This window comes from Poromitra crassiceps (assembly GCF_964638095.1).
Source record: "Poromitra crassiceps genome assembly, chromosome: 3".
NCBI classification, from domain to species: Eukaryota; Metazoa; Chordata; class Actinopteri; order Beryciformes; family Melamphaidae; genus Poromitra; species Poromitra crassiceps.
This window is the reverse complement of record NC_139625.1, coordinates 42,685,225-42,706,109: the sequence shown is the minus strand read 5'-3', so window position 1 is coordinate 42,706,109 and position 20,885 is coordinate 42,685,225. Positions and strand designations below refer to the sequence as shown.

The window sequence follows — 20,885 nt, the reverse complement described above, 5'->3', positions numbered from 1 at the left end:
ATATAATGGGTGAGTCAGTCCTAACTTTAGGACTCTTAAATTTTTGGTTTAAGTAAGAGTATTTCACAATGTGTTTTAGTGCTAAAACCAGCTCCTAAACCTGTAACAAGTTAGAAGTCCTCAAGAGGACTCCTACGTTACTAAGAGCAAATCACAAACAATCCAAAAATGGCTGCTGCCCAGAATTGCATCAACATTTAACATTTCATGATACTGAGCTTTTAAAAAGTATTATGATGATAATATCGAGTATGATCATCATAGTCAGAAATGGGAAAAGTACACACTTTCTTTACTTAAGAAGTACAGTTAATTGTGTAAAAAAAGACTGGTAAAAGTAGAAGTACTGATTCAACTTGTTTACTCAAGTAAAAGTAAACTCGAACAACCGCACCGCGGATATATTATGCCTCTGCCACAAGTGACAGTTGACAGTCGACATGCATGTGTGTCCAGAATTTGATGTTTGTTCCGTCAAGGTGTTACTGAGATATGGCGTTACCGAGCTTGAAAATGGGGTTCGTGACCTTGACCTTTGACCACCAAAATGTAATCAGTTCATCCTTGAATCCAAATGGATGTTTGAGGCAAATTTGATGAAATTCCATCAAGGTGTTCTCCTGAGATATCACATTAACGAGCATGAAACGAGCGGTCGTGATGTCACAGTAACCTTGAACTTTGACCACCAAAATGTAATCAGTTCATCCTTGAATCCAAATGGATGTTTGAGGCAAATTGGAAGAAATTCCGTCAAGGCGTTCTTGAGATATCACGTTAAACAAGCTTGAAAATGGCGTTCATGAGGTCACAGTGACCTTAGTCTCAACGCCAGACCCATGAGAGTTCTTAGGCTCATACACTATGTTACTGCATGCTGCAGATCTCTACAGTACAGTAGCAACAGTAACACACACACGACCGAACATATGATCTCCTGGTGGAGATAACGGCCGAAGACATGATCTCCTGACAGAGATAATGATTCATCGATTAATTGAAATAAATAACCCATATGAACTGATAATGAAAATAATGGTTGGTTACATCCCTACTTTATGCATAAGCCATTTACAGGACAAAAGATTCCGTTCAAATGTAATGTTCAAGTGTTCTTTCAGGAACAAAAGTCAGTCAAAGTCCAGTCAGTGTTTTGAGTCGACCTTTGACCTACGGAGCCTTCGTGTCCCTCTGGTAGCCGCAGTGTTTTTTGTGCGGTCTGGATTTGACTTTCAGAGCTGAGGCGCTCTTCCCTGATGTAAGCCCCTCCCTCTCAACTGAGCTAAACCCCTCCCCTCCTGGTTTCCACAGCAGCAGCTGAGCGTCCTCCCCCCCGGTGAGCAGGGCCTGGGCGGGGCCGTCCCAAAGGAAACAGCGCACGGTGGAGGTGTGGCCTCCCCGCAGCATGCTGAGCAGGCGAAGCCCCCCCTCGCTGCACTCCATCAGGCAGAGCTCGCCATCGCTCCTCCCCCCAACCACCAGTAGCCGCTGGGCCTCCTCCAGCCAGCTCCCCCCCACCAAGTAGTCCAGGGGGGAGCCGCGGGCATCCAGGGGGGGGGGCAGGCCATGAGCATCCAGGGGGCGGACCAGGCCACGGGCGTCAGGGGCGCTGAAGAGCGTGAGCGGCTGGTCCGTGTCCAGCCTGCCCAGGTCCCAGAGGTGCAGCCCATGGTCGTGGCTGAGGCACAGCAGCCGGCAGTAGTCCGCCCCACACCAGCACACCGAGCCCACCTGGAACCGGTTTGGTCGTGTGTTAGCTTACGTTAGCTTTAGGTTGCTCCTCAATAGCATCAGCATAGCACGACAGACGCAGATGACGTCAGTATTGGGATTTCACTCTCTCACTCTCTCTCTCACTCACTCACTCACTCACTCACTCACTCACTCACACACACACACACACACACACACACACACACACACACACACACACACACACACACACACACACACACACACACACACACACACACACACACACACACACACACACACACACAAAAACAAACAAGAAGCGCCAAACAAGAAGCGCCACCCAGTGGATTAATCTGTTAGTGCAACTATCAATGTTCCAAAAACACAGTAGCAGGCATTATGTGTGAGTGTTACCCACCGACGAGCCGCTATTGCAGGTGGCCAGCAGCGCCTCCTCCTCGCCCCCCAGGCTCAGGTCGAACACGTTCACCAGGCCGTCCGTGGAGCCGGACGCCAGACGGTCTTTGTCCCATGGGTGGAAGCGCACCTGCGTGATGTCATCACTGTGTGACTCCGAGTACACCCCAAGAACCCCTAGGGATGGGACAACAACCAGCAATACTATCAGAAACAATAACAGTTATCACAACCCCACTCATCTTTATCACCGTGACCACTGAGATCACGGGAAACTTGTGTGTGGGGGGGGGGGGGGGGGTGCTGCCAGGTCTCTAACCAGCCAATTGTGTCCAGTGTTTCTTTTCTACCTCCAAATAATAATAAAAAAAGTTGCAACTTTGTGTTGTTTTTTCCAGAAAACTTTATTTATGTTGTTCACAAATGTTTTCAATTGAAAATGACAATTACAGTAAATGAACGGAATGGACACTTATGGGCAAGCCTATATAACATGTTCAGTTTAAAGTGGTCTTAAACAATAATAGTACTGTTGCTTATAACATGTATATGCTTGCCTATTAATAAGGTAAAACGACAGAAAAAATAGCCTACAAATGGCGAATAGAAAATGAATAAAAATTATTTAGGCTCAGCCCAGCACAGGCAAAGACACGTGCGACTATTTTGGCTGAACAAAAAAGATAGAAAACGGTTTTGAACGTGTTGAAAATCATACCGTCGGGATTTCTAAATTCTTCCCCCCTGACCTCTGCAGAGATATGAGCAGGGAGTTATGAGAGAGAAAACCACAAACAGCTGAACTTTTACTGACAGGGGAAGTTGTCTGAGCTTTAAAGGAGATGTGCGGCCGCCAGGTGTACAACCAAACGGCTAGACTCTGTATGGCAGTGGTCCCCAACCACCGGTACCGGGCCGCAACGCATTTGGTACCGGGCTGCGAGCCCGGTAATTTTTTTTTTTTTTTTTAATAAACATAGGCTATAATATTATAGGCTGTGTGTGGTAGTTGAAACATACGACGTTTATTTATGTTTGTGGTTGAAACAAAAACATAAATACTGTAGGCTACATACAGTACAACACAAAAGGCTGTTATTTACCCTTTGTCGCCACCTGGTGAGTAAATATATATGTAACTAAAACCATTAAAATTGACAACCAGTCCGCGACTTTTTTTTCCATGTAGTATCTACCGGTCCTTGGCACAAAAAAGGTTGGGAACCCCTGCTGTATGGGACCTGTCTAATATCTGTTTCTCAGTTCGGGCTTTGGCATCTGATAGCGTAAAGGGTGAGACAGGCGGGGTTTGAACCAGTGAACATCTACACACCAAGCAGCTGTTGATCTCACTGAGCTACAGAACCAGGGATTCTCCAGTCTCCTTCATCAGCTTATTTCTATCAGTGTTCAAATTCCTGATGATAAAGCATCACTGCTGACATCTTACAGTCAGCAGCTTATCATGTGAACATTTCTGAAGCCAGAGTCTGATGCAGGGATTGAACCAGCCACCTTCCGCACCACGGCCCGTATTCACAAAGCATTTTATCTTACCACTAGGAGGACTCCTAAATAGCACTAAAAGTTCCTGGCTAAAACCTGTTCACAAAGCTGCTGAGAGCGACTTTTAAGGAACGAGGAGAACTTTTAAGCTCATTAAATTGTGATTGGCTGTCTTTGGTCTTAGGCTGTCTTGGATCTCTGTCAGTGAAGTCATCATAAGCCGTTTTCCCACATGCGTACCGGAAAATTACCTGTAAGTCAATATCGGACATTTCCCGGAATTTCCCTTCACACCTGAGCGCTCGCATGTGGGAATCTAGCAGCGAAATTGCCTGTATGTTGGGGGGTGGGGGGAGGGGGGAGCTTATTTGGGGGGTCGGCAAAACTCTGATGGTGAAATAAGTTTGCTTGTCACACAATAAATCACACTCGTTTGACTTAAGAGCAGCGTCAAGCCAGCGTAATAAACACAGCCGATTTCCCCCCTCCCCTCTCTGCTCGAGAGAGGCCAGTCCTTCCGCACTTCGCAGCAGCCACACAGGACAGACACAGCGAGAATGGCAGAGGCTTGCAAGCTGCCCAACGCTTGTATGTATGTAGAGAAAGCAAATGCACGAAGCGAAATGTGGAAGTAGTTTGCTTTGATGTGCGCGAATGATCAGATGATGCACGCTGGAAGTGAACGTTAAGCAACGTGTGTACACCTCAAGGACCGGTGTCGCGGGAAATGACTGGACCCGTTTCTCACTTGTGTCCATTATCGCGCATACCGCTCTTCTGACTGGCTCGAAACTGGTGAAATGTCCGCGACGACGGGGTCGCGCTTATACCGGAACAACAACTTTCACACATGAAGGCATTAGACCACGTTCCGGTCATTTAGCGGTACAAAGCGCATGTGGGAAAACGGCTATAGAAATACTGTAGGAGGCAAGGTTATTATAGTTAACTTAAACTAAAAACTAAAACTAGGTGTGGGGAAAAACACATTTTAGTTAACTAAAATAAAAATAAAAACTAGACTTTAGATGTTCTGTACTTATAAAACAAACTAAAATTAAAATATACAGAAAATGTCTTTAGTTTTAGTCTTTGTCAATACAACAATCATGAGGGATTGGTGGATATGTTTATTGAGAGTGGCAATGAATAACATCTAATTCCATACTGGGTAGGAACCCTGTATAACATTTTATGGTTTAGAATTCAGATGATTGGATTTTAGACTTTTTAAGACCTTTCAAGGACCCGCGGGAACCCTACTGATGAGGCGAGGCCTACCAGTCTTGCGGGTGTCCCAGAACACGAGGAAGCTGTCCTCCTCGTCGTGGAGCTCGGTGCCTGCACACAGCAGGGTGTCGCTGCAGCTCAAGTCCAGGCTGCAGTAGCGATGGGCGGGGTCGCTCCCAAACACCTGGACCGCCTCCGACCCGGGGCGCCGCACATCCCACGCCCGGACTGTCCCGTCCGCTGAGCCCGAGTACAGCAGGCCGGGGGAGGTGTGGGCGAAGGTGACTCCGCACAGCGCCCCCATGTGGCCATGGTAATCTCCCACCAGGCTCAGCGTGTCCTTGTTGTGGAGCAAGGGTATTATCGTTAAAGGAGGACTTTGGCGATTTTCAATTCAACCTGCTTTGTATTATTACAATGTTGGTAGTACTGTATATGTACATGTATTATTACAATGTTGGTAGTACTGTATATGTGTATTATTACAATGTTGGTAGTACTGTATATGTATTATTACAATGTTGGTAGTACTCATCATCACTTTATTTGTCAGACACAAAGTCCATTAAAAAACACACACAATACATATAAAACAGGTAAACAACACAATAAGAGCACTTAACAATTCTACAGTAAGGCACTGTACCAGTGTTTCCAGATGGAAGACATGTATCTCGTGTTGAGACTGGGTTGAGACAGCAACATAATGAGCATATTCTGAGACATATTCAGACGACAGATAAACTTATACATCAGGTTTCTCAACAGGGCATGAAAGGTGTTAACTCCTACTCCACAAAACATTTCACTGGCGCTGCTACACCTTGGCTTCCTAAGAAGGATCCTCAGGCAGTCATTATAAGCAACCTGGAGCTTTTGAATGCTAGCCTGCTTAAACTTGACCCACAGGGGGGCAGTATACAGAGGAGTACAGTAGGCTCTAAACAGGTATACTGTACATGTATTATTACAATACTGTATATGTATTATTACAATGTTGGTACTACTGTATATATATATGTATTATTACAATGTTGGTAGTACTGTATATGTATTATTACAATGTTGGTAGTACTGTATATGTACATGTATTATTACAATGTTGGTAGTACTGTATATGTACATGTAATATTACAATGTTGGTAGTACTGTATATGTATATGTATTATTATAATGTTGGTAGTACTGTATATATATGTATTATTACAATGTTGGTAGTACTGTATATATGTACATGTATTATTACAATGTTGGTAGTACTGTATATGTACATGTATTATTACAGTGTTGGTAGTACTGTATACAGTATGTATATGTATTATTATAATGTTGGTAGTACTGTATATGTACATGTATTATTACAATGTTGGTAGTACTCTATATGTACATGTATTATTACAATGTTGGTAGTACTGTATATGTATATGTATTATTACAATGTTGGTAGTACTGTATCAGGGAGTTCCCCAAGCACCGGTAGCCGGCGATTTCTCCACCTACTGGCCTCTGGCCTACCGGTTACTTATAGATTAAAAAATAAAAAAATTACAGTGCACCTGAACGCAACATACAAGATACCCGCTGAATAAGTGTCCAAATGTTCATGTCATTCTGGCCAATACTCCACTTCTGTTATAACATTTCAGTCTGGAATATGGAATATCTTTCAATAATCTTTATGACTAAAAGGCTAAAAGTAATCTCATGTGTAAGAAATGACTGTTCTACATTGAAGTAAAAATGTAAATAATTAACTTGTTGGTTTTGGATTTATTTAACTTCAAGAGTGCATTTTTGTTCGTGTGACCCTCAACACAGGCTTTGAGAATCCCGGGCCACTTACTGATACTTATGCTTAAATTAACCCACTCATATTCTGGTTTATTTCAAGAAAAACATTTTGGCTAGTGGAAATTCTAATTGGCTGGTAACTTCTAGCAGCCATATTGGCAGGTGGTCAAAAAAGTTAATTTCAAGCCCTGCAGGGAGAGCAAGTGGTGACATAGGAGTGACTGAGAAAAGGATCAAATATTGGTGTTTAAGACTGAATAATGACATCACAACTGTTAATTTAAAATGAGTTATTCCTCTAAACCTGACTTCAAATGCCCCAAATGTTTCCGCGCCAGCGCCGTTCGGCCCCCAACCCTCAGCAAAGTCTGGCCCTCTGGTAGCGAGGACATTTCTTTGTGGTCCTCTCTATCATCAAAGTTACGGCATGACAATATTTGTTCGGCCCCCGGCAACAATCTGGGTTTCTCATGTGGCCCCCCATGAAAAATAATTGCCCACCCCTGATCTAGCCTCTTAAATTGGTTCTCAAAGTGAACCAGATTCATGCTTTTTAGTTTAAAATGTACACATTTCTCTTACAGGGGGCATGGCCCCCCGAACCCCCCAAGAGGGTCTAAGCAAGGTCTACCCACCACAATCTCTCCAAATCCTGTGGGAAACATACAGTTATTAGTATTTTCTTTGTTCTTAAAAATATACATTGCCTGTTTGTGTTTTGCCATATGGATATCGTCAATTGTCACACTCATGGATACATATTTGAGGTGTATTTATTAATTGAGAAAAGGAACAAACGCCGCGAACATGATCCGGCTACTTTTTCAATCTGACTGGCTACTGAAAAGTTTGGGGAACCCTCTGCTGTATATGCCACAGATGCTCACAAGTTATTTTTGGCAAGTCCAAGTTAAGTCTCAAGTCTTTGGTCACAAGTCCAAGTTAAGTTTAAATGTTCTTATGCGTCTTAAGCGTTCCATCATCTGCTGTCATCTGATCTGCTTAGAACACTGCATAGCTAAAACTAAGGACATTATTATTATTAGCAGTAGAAATTTCCTTAATAAAATTAAAATTGTTCACAAGTCCCAAACCTTGAATCCAAGTCAAGTCTCAAGACTTTTTAGGACAAGTCTCAAGTCACTGTGTGACTTAAAGTCGAGCTGAACCCAAAAATTACTTTTCTTTTCTTTTAGTTCAAATACCTGGGTATGCAGTGCAGCTATTTAATAATGTATGCAAAACAAATCACAAAAATCTAATTTCTTTAGTTTTTCACACTTTTTCACATCAAAAGTTCATTTTTCAAGATTTCATTGATAACAGTAATCTACAGTTTGCTGACATCACGTAGTACTATCAAATTTCTACCCCATTTCAACCAATCATATCACGACATGGCAGCTGTCAATCAAATCTTCATTTCAGGATAATTTTCTCTTCCAAAAGAAAGAGAAAATGGCGCCTAGTGCCTGTCATCTGGCAGAATTCCTATCCCATAAACGAACTACTAACTTGGCCAATTGTATGAAACATGAACAAAAAACAAAAACGGTAATGTCCAAGAATGCAAAGAAATGTAACTGGCTCGTTAAAACGCGCATTCCAGGAATATCGTATTTACAGCAAAGCGATAACGGCGCGCGCCTCCGAGAGCCTGGTCGTCAGGGGTCGCACCTCGGAGATTCCAGGCCGACGGGCTGCACTCTCCGCTCGGCAACACGAAGGCAGCTGGCTGCCTGCGGCTCGCTGAGCTCCACTCAGCCATTAACCTCGTGTCAGCAGGCTCTTCCCGAGGAGAGCGCCACAACACGCTGAATCCCACTCGATTTGGAGGCGGAACACGCCAAAGCCCAATCCAGTCCCCAGAATTGTCAAATAAAATCATCAACATTACTATGACCCGCCTCTCAACCTGTGATCTCAGACAAGTTATGTTTTCAGTCTGAAACGGACTGCGACGCACGCGACGAATGGGTTCAGTTCGACTTTAAGTGCGACTCAAGTCCAAGTCCCCATCTCTGGTATAAGCAGATACAGTGTTTACCTTCCATTCATGTTTTCTCTGGTGAGAGCTCTGCAGTTTCTTCCAGGCACTTCTGTGTCCAAATAACGGATTTGACCTCATTTGGAGAAACACATGTTCTGCTCGAGGGCGGTTGTTCCAACTACAGATTGTTTTTTATTTTCTCTGTATGCGCACATCCCCGGACGAGCGTTAATGACCCATACCAGCTGGGGGGCAGACGAATGTGGATTTCTCAGCGCAGGAAACATGGAGAGAAGGTAAACACTGTTCATCTCGTCTGCATATACTACCGACATAATGACACAAAGCTGGTTGAAAAGTGGTACAGTCCTGCTTTAAGAAAAACTAACGAAATAATGGAAACTAGGGGCCCTATCGTTGTACGGCGTTTGCGCTGCCTTTGCGCTGCGTTTGCGCGCCCCTTATTGCTATCTTCCCAGCGTCTAAGCTATCGTCTGCCTCCACCGTCCAGTTTTGCGCTGTGATGACACAGGTGTAGGCGTGGCCCAGGCGTGTCGGTGGGCCTCTAGCCTATCATGTGTCTCGCGCAAGTGTCATTTAGCGCTGTGGGGAAGATACCGTTGGTATGTGCCGAGCACAAAGAGAGGTTTGGGAGTTGCCCGTTCCAGCGCAATGTGTCAGAAAGAATCGCCTTGGGTGCTCTCAATTTTAACGCCAGGAAATAGCTGGTCTTAGCGCAAACGCAGACGTACGCCTGAATTTTTTAAATAGCAACGTTTGTGGAGCAACGTTGCTATTTTACAATTTCGGCTCCGAAATTGTAAAATGGTAACGTACTGCCACGTTGATTTTCAACTATAGCCTACATTGCAGAAAAAACACCTTGATTTAAAAATGAGAATTTGTTTGTCATGGTTTTATTAGGCTACATAATTCCCGATCATACAGGTTTGTGGTGTGAGGTAACAATAGATTACTTTTGAGAAAGTTGTGATGGTGTTGTGCCAAGCTGCCTCTCCCCACCCTGGCCGGTCCAAAACACCCAGGGCACCGACCCACACCCACCCCACCACCAAGCCTGCATACCCGTCCAACTCCCACCTGCTCGGGGGAGATCCCCCTCCAGCACCCGGCACACACAGACTCCCGCCCCGCCAGACCCTCTTTTCCCTAATCCAATTCAAAACGCATAATTTTTTCGCACAACACCTGTGTTCGGCCAGTACAGTAACCTGCTCTTTCCCTGCAATTACACGCATGTGTCTTACAGCTTCTCCACAGCGCGGATGGCAGCTGAAGTCCCTCTCGCCATCAAGCAGACAGTGACGGAAGCATGTGTCTTTATGTGCACCAAGGGGAAAATGACAATGAAATTGGTGGGATTCGATGTATATACGGTATATTAATAGAAACGAATAGAAAATAGCTGATTAATAAAATGTGTGCTGGTGGAACGAAATTCAACTTCTTCAAATAGAGCAGCATCACTCATCGCGTCTCAGTACACTGCGTAATTACGCATGCAGTATATTACCGCAGTGGAGATAGAAGAGAGCCCGAAAAGGAATAAGCATACAGACGTTTGGGCAGCAGCCCTTTTTCAGCCTGTGAAATGGCAATAATACACAGGTGATTCACAGGTGGGCATGAGCACGTTATTTGATTTCTATGCATGACATTCTCACATCTCTCTCTCCCTCCCTCTCCCCATCTAGGTTATCTTTTCTCTCCCTCTTTCTCCCTCTCAGTGAAGGAGGAAGCTGCTGACGTGACGCTGTGGTTTTATGGGCATGACCACACCTCCACAATGCTTTTGGGCATAAACACGCCTATACAGACATGTGCGCCGAGATGACGTGAAGCGCAGCGGGCCGAAACGCCCACAATTAGCTGATGAATCTGCTGATGATTTTGTAACCTTCTTTGCTAAGAAGGTAGATGACATCAGCTCTTCCTTCCCCCCTCCAGTCAATAGCTGCAATACTCCCAACTCCAACTCTCTGACCCCTGCTACAGGGCTTACCTCCTTCTCTCCCCTCTCCCCCGAAGAGGTCTTAAACTTGTCAGGTCTAACCGTGCCACCTCCTGCCCCCTTGATCCTATCCCTTCCTCTCTTCTCCAATCCATCTCCACTGATATATCTCCCTTCCTCACTACCCTTATCAACTCCTCTCTATCCTCTGGTCTTGTGCCAGCTCCTCTAAAGACTGCTAGAGTCAAGCCACTCCTTAAGAAACCCTCCCTTGACCCTACTGCCATCCAGAACTACCGCCCTGTCTCTCTTCTCTCATTCATTTCCAAAACCCTTGAATGGGCTGCTTCCGAACAACTTTCTCTCTATCTCTCCCAGAATGACCTACTGGATCCTCTACAATCCGGCTTCAAGGCTTCTCACTCTACTGAGACAGCCCTCCTTTCAGTCACTGAGGCCTTACACACTGCTAAGGCCTCATCCCTCTGCTCTGTCCTTGTCCTCCTTGACTTGTCTGCAGCTTTTGATACAGTGAATCACCAGATTCTTCTCTCTACTCTCTCTGATCTAGGCATCTCAGGATCTGCACTCTCCTGGTTTGCCTCCTATCTCTCTAACCGCTCATACCAGGTTCTATCCCTATCCAGATCCTGTACTCTTAGCACAGGTGTGCCCCAGGGCTCAGTACTGGGCCCCTTGCTATTCCTTCTCTATATCAGATATCTTGGCCATGTGATCTCATCGCATGGCTTCTCTTATCACTGCTATGCTGACGACACTCAGCTCTACCTCTCTTTCCCCCCCTCAGACACCCACATCGAGGCACGTATCGCCGCATGCCTCAAAGACATTAGTGCTTGGATGTCTGCCCAGCATCTCAAGCTGAATCTTGGTAAGACCGAGCTACTCTTCCTCCCCGGGAAAGACTGTCCCCTCACCGACCTCTCCATCTCCATTGACAACACTACTGTGTTTCCCTCTCAAATAGCTAAGAACCTTGGAGTGATCCTTGACAATCAGCTGTCCAACTCAGCCTACATCGCAGCAACTGCCCGCTCCTGTAGGTTCTCCCTGTACAACATCCGCAAAATCCGTCCGTTTCTCACAAGGGAAGCGACACAACTCCTGGTCCAGGCACTTGTCATCTCTCGCCTGGACTACTGCAATGTTCTTCTCGCTGGGCTACCTGCTACAGCCATCCGACCGCTTCAGCTCATTCAGAACGCTGCAGCCCGTCTGGTATTCAACCAACCCAAATTCTCTCATGTCACTCCCCTCTTCCGGGACCTTCACTGGCTTCCCATCTCTGCACGCATTAAATTCAAAACACTGGTTCTAGCCTACAGGGCACTACACCAGACAGCCCCTCTGTACTTACAATCTATGGTCAGGCTCCAAATATCTCACCGTTCCCTCTGCTCCTCCACCAGTGCAGGACGCCTCGCCCCCCCCCCTCTGCTCATCCCGTTCGCGACTCTTCTCGTCCCTGGCACCTCAATGGTGGAACGAGCTTCCACCTTCGGTCACGACGGCCGAATCACTGCCGATCTTTCGGAAAAGACTAAAGACTCACCTTTTCAGGCTCCATCTGGGCCCTTCTTGAACTAACTTCTTTCTCTCTCAAAATAAGAAAAAAAAAAAAAACCCTACCCTAACTAACCTAAAATCTAAACTAACCTAAACTAAACTTGTACCACTATTCCTTACAGAAGTTGTATTTGTCATAGACTGTGTTGCATAGTTGATTGCTCTATTGCTGACAAAAATGTGTTATTGTAAGTCGCTTTGGATAAAAGCTTCTGCCAAATGACGTAATGTAATTTAATGTAAAATTAGGGCTTTGCGCGGGGCTATTCCAGGGCAAAACGGGCGCTAACGCAAAAATACCGCCGGTGGGAAGATAGAGCCCTAGGTGTGATTTTTGTTAACTGAAATAGAAATAGAAATGAGGCTTTACAAAATGATAACTGAAACTGTATTGTGTGTTTACAAAACTAAATAAAATAAACTACAATTATAGAAAACATGTTAGTTTTTGTCTTTGTCAATTTATTTTATAAGCCTACAGTCGTATTTTGGGTGGATTCTCATTGACACAGACATACCACACACTGACACATTGACACACATTGACACACATATTTTATAGTTGTCTTTTGTGGATGATTGTTCATCTGTCCTGAGTGAATTAAGCATTATAAAATGGATAGTTCCAGGCCTTGATTATGGTTGGCTCAGCCGTGTTCGAAGCCATTATAAAATACTCTAAAGAGACACCTGTGACCACATCACAGTATTACTGTGCCATGTTAGCTAGCTACGTTAGCTAAGCCCGCTGCCTGCTGGCTGTAACAATGGCCGTCAGGCTCAAAACGCCACTGAGGCTACATCCTCACTAGGCCGTTTCGCATAAAACGGACTAGAATATGTTAATTAACCTTTTTATCTACACTAATCCTAATCATTCCTCTCTGTCCACACAGCTCCCCTGAAAGTGGCTATAAATATGTGTGTGTGTGTGTGTGTGTGTGTGTGTGTGTGTGTGTGTGTGTGTGTGTGTGTGTGTGTGTGTGTGTGTGTGTGTGTGTGTGTGTGTGTGTGTATCTATGTCTATATACAGACTACTTTATAGCCTATACATTATATTAACTCAACACCTAAACACAATGAATTTCCTACAGCTTTAGTGCTATACATATTATCAGCTAAAATAAAATTGAATAAACACTCTTTGAAAATGAACCAAAAAATAACCATAAATATTGCTGACTGGCTCATACCATTTTAATTGGCAGCGAAGATCTGCTCATTTCAAACTCCTCATCAAACTCCTCATCATTCACAGATGATTCCCTGTGTCAACAGCTTCTAACACAGTCAATCAACCCGCATGATGACCCCAAATGCAAACGTCAGGCCGTGCGTTTGAGGTGTGCCAATTGTGCAGCCGCCGTGCCCGTGGCCATACAATATCAGCATATTCTTATTGCCCGTTATTAAGCAGAGGACATCAGTTGATTTGCCAACTAGGAGTTTACTAGCAAGCAACTTTCATTTATTTGTCTGATTAACTTTATGGTATGTAGGCTATGATCACAGAGGGGACCATGTGGTTTCAAACTTTGTTTTGGCTATACAGGTAACACAATAGGCTATATTCTTACCTTTTCTTCCATAAGGTAAAGCAAATATTCCCATGTTGTGAAGTGAGGTGCTGTGAGGTGACGAGAGGTGCACACATCCGCGCTTCCTAATTACAAATGTAACAATTGTTTCTTCATCACATAGGCTATAACATACACATCATAAAAAAAGGTATTAGTTTATTTAATAGATGGAGATATGTGAACATTTAATTCAAGCCTATTTTAATATATCAAAATTGTGTTAGTGACCACAGGCTTTCATCTTGCTGAGCATGGCATGTTAGATATCTCAGAAATAATGCGGCTATCCTTGCAGCTAAGCTACAGAGGGAATACTGTTTCTGGCGTAACTTGGGCTGTTTTTCCGGGCGTATCTCCTTGGTGATGAGGTGTGACTATACAGCAGGCGCTCATAGAACATTGAACTGACTGGAGCGGGGCTATATTGCTTGGCGGAAGAACGATTATTTGTTATCGATATTGCATTTTTTTGTTGATCAAACCTTACCAGCTAGGCGTGCCTTAAACACCTCTGAGCTGTTGTAAAATCACTATAAACCACAGCATCTTGGGGCTTATTGCTTAAAGGATGGCTTTAAGCAATAAGGGTTGACCGATAATCAATCCACTTTGTATCATTAATAATCTCGGTAATAAAAGCACATAGGCAGTGTTTACCTTCTCTTTCTGTTTACCTCACATGCTCCTGCTGCTGCCTGCAGAAACTCCGCCCTGGCAGCTGAAAGTCATTAAGACTCGTTAAGGCTCTGCAATTCTCCATGGATGTGCGCATGCTTAAAAAATAAAAATAAACAATAACAGCCGCCCTCAGAGCAGATTGTGCCTCTCAAGCAGAACTTCCGCAGAGCACTTTGCCAGCGGAGGAAATGGGAGATCTCCGTGAGGAAAACAGAGAGAGAAGGTAAAACACTGCCCATGTGCTTATATTACAGAGATTATTAATGATACAAAGTGGGTTGATTATCGGTAAAGCCATCCTTTTAATTAGGCCCAAGACGCCGTGGTTTACAGTGATTTTACAACAGCTAAGGTAATTTGCGACGTGCCTTAAACACCTCTTAGCTGTAGTAAAATCACTGTCAATCACAGCCTCAAATGGTTACTACATATAGGCTATAGCCTACCACCTGGTAGGGTTTCAGCAACAACAAATCTTGAAAAAATGTATAACAAATAATCGTTCTTCTTCCAGGCAATGTGACATTTAGCAGAATGGTTGTCGAGCAAACACATGGCGGTCACAGGTGTGTGTTTGTAGGTTTTTGACAACGGCTTCGAACGTGCCTCAGCCAATCATAATTAAGGACCAGAATTATCCCTTTTATATGTTTTGATCAATAGAACTTCAATTTCTGTTCTTGCACAATATATATATAAATCCAAGTACTTTCAAAGACCCATGTATGTCTATTTTCACAAACTTTCAAGGCCTTGATTCCCCCCCCCCCCCCCATTCACAAACTTTCAAGGTTTTCAAGGACCTGTGGGGACCCTGTAAAAAGTAATACAAAATGAAAACCTATAATAACCTTGTTGTGGAGGCGGATGGTGAGGTCAGAGCAGGAGACGGCCAGCAAGGGGTGCTGTCCCACGGCGCGCTGCAGGGACACATCCAGCAGGTAGGTGGGCTCCTCGGGACAGACCCGCCGAGCGAGGGACAGACCTCTGAGCTGCTCCTCCACGCCCTCCATCACAGCTCAGTGTGACAGGACCCAACTACACTGAAGACAACAGTGATGGGCAAGTTACTGACAATTAGTAATTAGTTACAGTTACTACTTACTTGTCTCAAAAAGTACTTTAATTACTTTACAAAGTACTGCATAATAAAATAAATTAGTTACTAGAAAAGTAACTTTTGTGTTACTTTTAAAAGTTTGCTTCGATTGTCTTATTAATGCACACATTATTTTAGTGTTGCTGTGGGACAGTGTTGGAGAAGATGTCAAATTTGATCTATCTTTGTACCTGCATGGGATACTTGAACATTTGCTTATTGGGGATGCTACATGCCTACAAAAAATATAAATTGCGCACTTATTGCTACTGTGTGCTACCGTGCCAATGGTTAACCCTTCGTGTGCCAGAGGTGGCACCCGTGCCATAGGTTGCTGACCCCTGGCCTATAGACTCTGGCTGCAGCGTGTGGAGCATTTTTGCCAGGCAGGGAGGCAGCATCTCTCCCCAGACTAGGTCTGATGACCATAAACCGGATAATCCGCTTAAGTTGCCTGCTATTTTCACGTCCTAAAGCAACTAACTAGCCCAGTTAAATTTCAGTGATTGTAACTGAGTTACTAAATTTGAAAAAGTAATTTGTTTGATTGCTAGTTACTGCAAAAAGTAGTTTAGTTACAAGTAACTAGTTACTCCCAACACTGGAAAACACGCACACATACAAATATGCCGAAATGGGCAATATGTAGGCTATCATGATCATTCTTATTTTTTCTGATATCGATATATATCACAAAATGCCATCACATGTTAAAGAATCAAATAATCCCATTGAACCTGCTGGCAATGTTTGGTGTGATGCCAAATAAAACATTTTCTAATTATATTCCTTCCATACCTGATTTAGTCAGTTTTGAAATAAAATGTGCTTATCATCTGTTTAGATCAGGGGTGGGCAACTATTTTTCATGGGGGGCCACATGAGAAACCCAGATTGTTGCTGGGGGCCAAACAAATATTGTCATGCCGTAACCAATGGATGGGCAACTTTGACGATAGAGAGGGCCACAAAAAAATGTCCTCGCTACCAGTTTTTGCTGAGGGCTGAACGGCGCCAGCGCGAAAAATTTTGGGCATTTGAAGCCAGGTTTAGAGGAATAACTCATTTTAAATTAACAGTTGTGATGTCATTATTCAGTCTTAACCACCAATATTTGATCCTTTTCTCACTCACTCCTATGTCACCACCTGCTCTCCCTGCAGGGCTTGAAATTAACTTTTTTCACCACCTGCCAATATGGCTGCTAGATTTTAAAGTTACCAGCCAATTCGAATTTCCACTAGCCGAAATGTTTTTCTTGAAATAAACCAGAATATGAGTGGGTTAATTTAAGCATTTAAGTATCAGTAAGTGGCCTGGGATTCTCAAAGCCTGTGTTGAGGGTCACACAAGAACAAAAATGCACTCTTGAAGCTAAATAAATCCAAAACCAACAAGTTAATTATTTAAATTTCTACTTCAATGTAGAACAGTCATTTCTTAGACATGAGATTACTTTTAGCCTTTTAGTCATAAATATTATTGAAAGATATTCCATATTCCAGACTGAAATGCTATGCATGTTGCGTTCAGGTGCACTGTAAAAAAAAAAAAAAAAAAAAAAAAAAAAAATGCAATTCCATCGCGGGCCACACATACGGCGTTGCCCATGTATGGTAGATAGATGTCACTATCCCAATCACAATAGACCAAATCAGCGGGATGTTTACATTTACTTCCGGGTACCCCTGGGTCCACACATTATAATGGCGGTGAACGGCACAAACTGACGTGTTGAAGACAAAAACAGACAAAGAAGACAAAAATGGTTCGTCTGTGTTGTGTTGTTGTTTAATATCATTCATAACAACACTTTCACTAACGTTAGTGGAGACCAGACTAGCTTATTTACCTGTTGGACCAGACCAGAGTAGACTTGACGCTAAATTAAATTAACGTGGCGTCGGTAGCTCTGTCTGTAACATTAACGAGTCTGCTCTCGCCGAGAAGAGCCTGGTGACGCGAGGTTACGAGTCTGCAAAAAAACAGCGAGTTTGACAGACAAACAAACATTATTAGCTAGCTAACACTACATAAAACAAACACAGAAGAAAGGCTAGATACGTCGGACAAGCATGTTTACCAACCGTTTAACCATTTAAATTGAAAGTAGTCGGCCGAAAACAACGAGAGGGTTTGACAGCATTTATTTGACAACACGCACATTTAAACCTGCCGCCTTCCCCAAGTGGTACCCGGAAGTAAATTTGTTTACATGGTGACGTCACGGTGATTTGGTCTATAGTCCAGTCCAGTGTGCTCCTTGACCATGTCCAGGTTTTTATGGGCATTGTTCAATTTCTTTGAGCATTTTTGTTCAATCGTGCCCCTGGCTAATTTCCTACACTGCATAGTGCAAATAATTAGTTCGCCTGTTTCCTTTCATCTCTACGTTTCTCCGTTGAATTTGTTAAAATAATGTGCTGCCTGGTGGATTATATGCCGAATTTACCATAACATGCAATGACCAAGGAAACAGACAGATATTTGAATAGACTAACCAGTAGCCTGTACTACGAAGCTAGTTTAATGCCTTATCCGAGTAAGTTTGAGTTTAAACCTGGTTTAGCCGTACTACAAAGCAAGTTAACTTTCAATCACCATGGCAACTGACGCTGCAAAGCTAACCTGGTCGCGACCAGGTTAGCTTCAGAGGATAAGATCAAAATCCATGACAGACCCATATAATCGGCTCTCTGGAGTCACTCACCGTTCATATAAGATCGCCATATGAAAAATAGATTGCAGTCAACTGAGAATATAACAAGAAAAACATTTGTGGCTCTGTAGGCTACATAATTAAATTAAGCCTACTTACCACTTTATGTCTTAACAGCTCAACGATGCGTGGAGAAATATGATCACTATTAATCACCGCGGCGCATATCATGAATGGACCCTCAAATGGAGTGAGGGTGATATTCTCCTACATGCCAGAAAATCCGCATCGTCTCAATTCAGTTCAGCAGTTTTCTCTTTTATAGTAGGCTATTAGGCTTTATACTAGGCTATTTTATATATGAATTATTCGATCAGTGCAACCACACACATGAGTGATAGAGATCATTATTCATTGAGCATGCGTTTCTAAATCTATGGTCTAAATAGGCTTACAGATTGTGGAAATGTATAGACTGAGATTACATTTGTTGCTGCTGTATCAATGTATGCAGCTGTATCAGACAGAAATCGCTGATCGAAGTAAATCAAATGACTGATGTGAATACAAGCTGCTGCTTTAGACAGCCCTTCAGCAGACTATCCAACGCGGATTTTCATTCTGACATTAAATCGCGGATACATTAAATATCCGCTAAAACTCTGATCATGCACTGCGCTTTCATGGAACGAGGAAATGGGTGTGGAAATTGGTGTGGGCGTGGATCAACTCAGCTGTTCATAATGTGATTGGCTAGTGCACCTCTTTCGCGTGGACGCGCGCCTGTGCACGAGCGAAAAACGTGCGCGTGCACAGGCAGATCCCAGGTCCACTTACCTAGTAAAAAACCAGCGTCGTAGTATCAGTTAACTAGATAGCTTTGATCCTGTTCAGTCAAACCAGATCAAAGGGACTTATCGCGGATCTGTTAAACTAGTTTCGTAGTACAGGGCTCGTGTCGTCAACTAGTCTGTTATTTCCAACTATTGCTATTTGCTAGAAATGTCCACAAATGAATAAAACAAGCGCAAAACTATTTGATCTGTGCGTCTATTTCGCTATTTAGGAAACAAACAGCTCAATACACAGTAATGACATGTATAAGTTACTCACTGACTGCCACGATCGATCAGTCATGGGATCACAGCACGTTGTTGTGTCACCGTATTTACAGTCCGTTCAAAACCCATCCATACAATACATGGTTCCGCTGGACATAGTCTGGGCACCTTTCACCCCGCTTTTTGTCATGGGGCGTAAACCAAGGAACTGGAAGCAACACCGGAAATAAGTGCGCCAAAAAAACGTCTTTGTTGCCGTTAGCTTGACGCGGCGAGGTTACGTTAGCTAGAGGCTCGAGCCTGAAAAGAACAACAACACAAGTTGTATAGTAGCGTTAACACATTTCTAGTAACTGCCGAGGAAGGTTTCTGGAGAGCCAAAGACAATGGAGTACTCGCCATGTGAAATCTTATGATCAATGTCCATGTCTTTCCCAGCACAGGCAGCAGAGATGCTTCAACTGTTGTACTCGATCCTCCATTATCGATAACAGCAGACAGACAACTATTCCATCAACTGACCATTTGTTTGAAAAGTAAAGCTTCTGTATTGGCTTAAAATATGTGAGATTGTGAATCCGCAATGTTTCTACAAGAACTTCTTCAAAAACTTCGTTCAGTACATCCATCTTGTTTTGTTGTTTGCCGTTTTATTTTCTGATTCGTTGTGTCTAATTGTCAAGTTAACAAGCTATTTCCGCTGTTGCTTCCTGTCTAGGGCGGGCTCTAGGCCGGAAGCAGGCAGGGTGACAAAATCACTTGTGAACGGAGGCCAGGCTCTTTCTCGCCGAGAAGAGCCTGGTGACGCGAAGTTAGCTGGACAGGAGTATTTTGTGAATTACAAAAATATTGCTTTGTGCATTACATGACATTACATTACGTCATTTGGCAGACGCTTTGATCCAAAGCGACTTCCAATAACACATTTTTGTCAGCAATAGAGAAATCAAACTATGCAACAGTCTATGACAGAACGACGCTGAAGTTGGCATCCGATTCGCAGCTCCCGATTGGAATTTTCCAGTCCACCTTAAAAAGTGGAATAACGCCTCTAGATGGCGTGGTTCGACCATTTTCAAGCGAGTTTATGAACTGGAAAACATAGGTATATAGGAGGGATATGTTTTGAGAATACATTATAGAATGAATCCTGCATTTTGTTCATTTTTAATGTTGCATGCAATTCTTATTGACCTCAAAAAGGTTCTTCTATTGGTGTAAACAGCTGGAAAAAAGAGTTGATTTCACAGCTTTTGCCCATCTAGACTGCATAAAACCACATCCAACTCACAGATCATTACACTTATTCTTTTCAAATCTGGCCTAGATTATAAAGGGGACATTAGACTCTCATTATGGCACAGTGTCTGATTTGTGAAACATATCGCTGATTTGTGAAAATGCTATGAAAGGTTTGAAAAGAATTAGAGTGATGGTCTTTGAGCTGGACCTGGTTTGATGCGGTCTAGATGCTCAAAATCAGCGGAAAACTGCAATTATAGCACTTTCACAAATCAGAAATATGTTTCACAAATCAGCCACTGTGCCAGAATGAGAGTCTAATGTCCCCTTTGTAATCTAGGCCAGGTTTGAAAAGAATTAGAGTGATGGTCTTTGAGC

The 20,885-nt window shown here is 43.4% G+C and overlaps 1 protein-coding gene across 1 annotated transcript; it reads right to left on the bottom strand.

The window, feature by feature from the left end:
* Positions 1–533: 533 nt before the first annotated feature.
* wdr89 (WD repeat domain 89) lies at positions 534–19,333 on the bottom strand. Its single transcript, XM_083632849.1, has 5 exons — positions 19,318–19,333; positions 15,298–15,489; positions 4,900–5,188; positions 2,114–2,289; positions 534–1,731 (listed from the first exon to the last, which is right to left on the bottom strand). Exons 2-5 carry the CDS (start codon positions 15,457–15,459, stop codon positions 1,171–1,173), a joined length of 1,188 nt encoding a protein of 395 aa, XP_083488975.1. The 5' UTR covers positions 15,460–15,489; positions 19,318–19,333; the 3' UTR covers positions 534–1,170.
* Between the last annotated feature and the right edge of the window lie 1,552 nt (positions 19,334–20,885).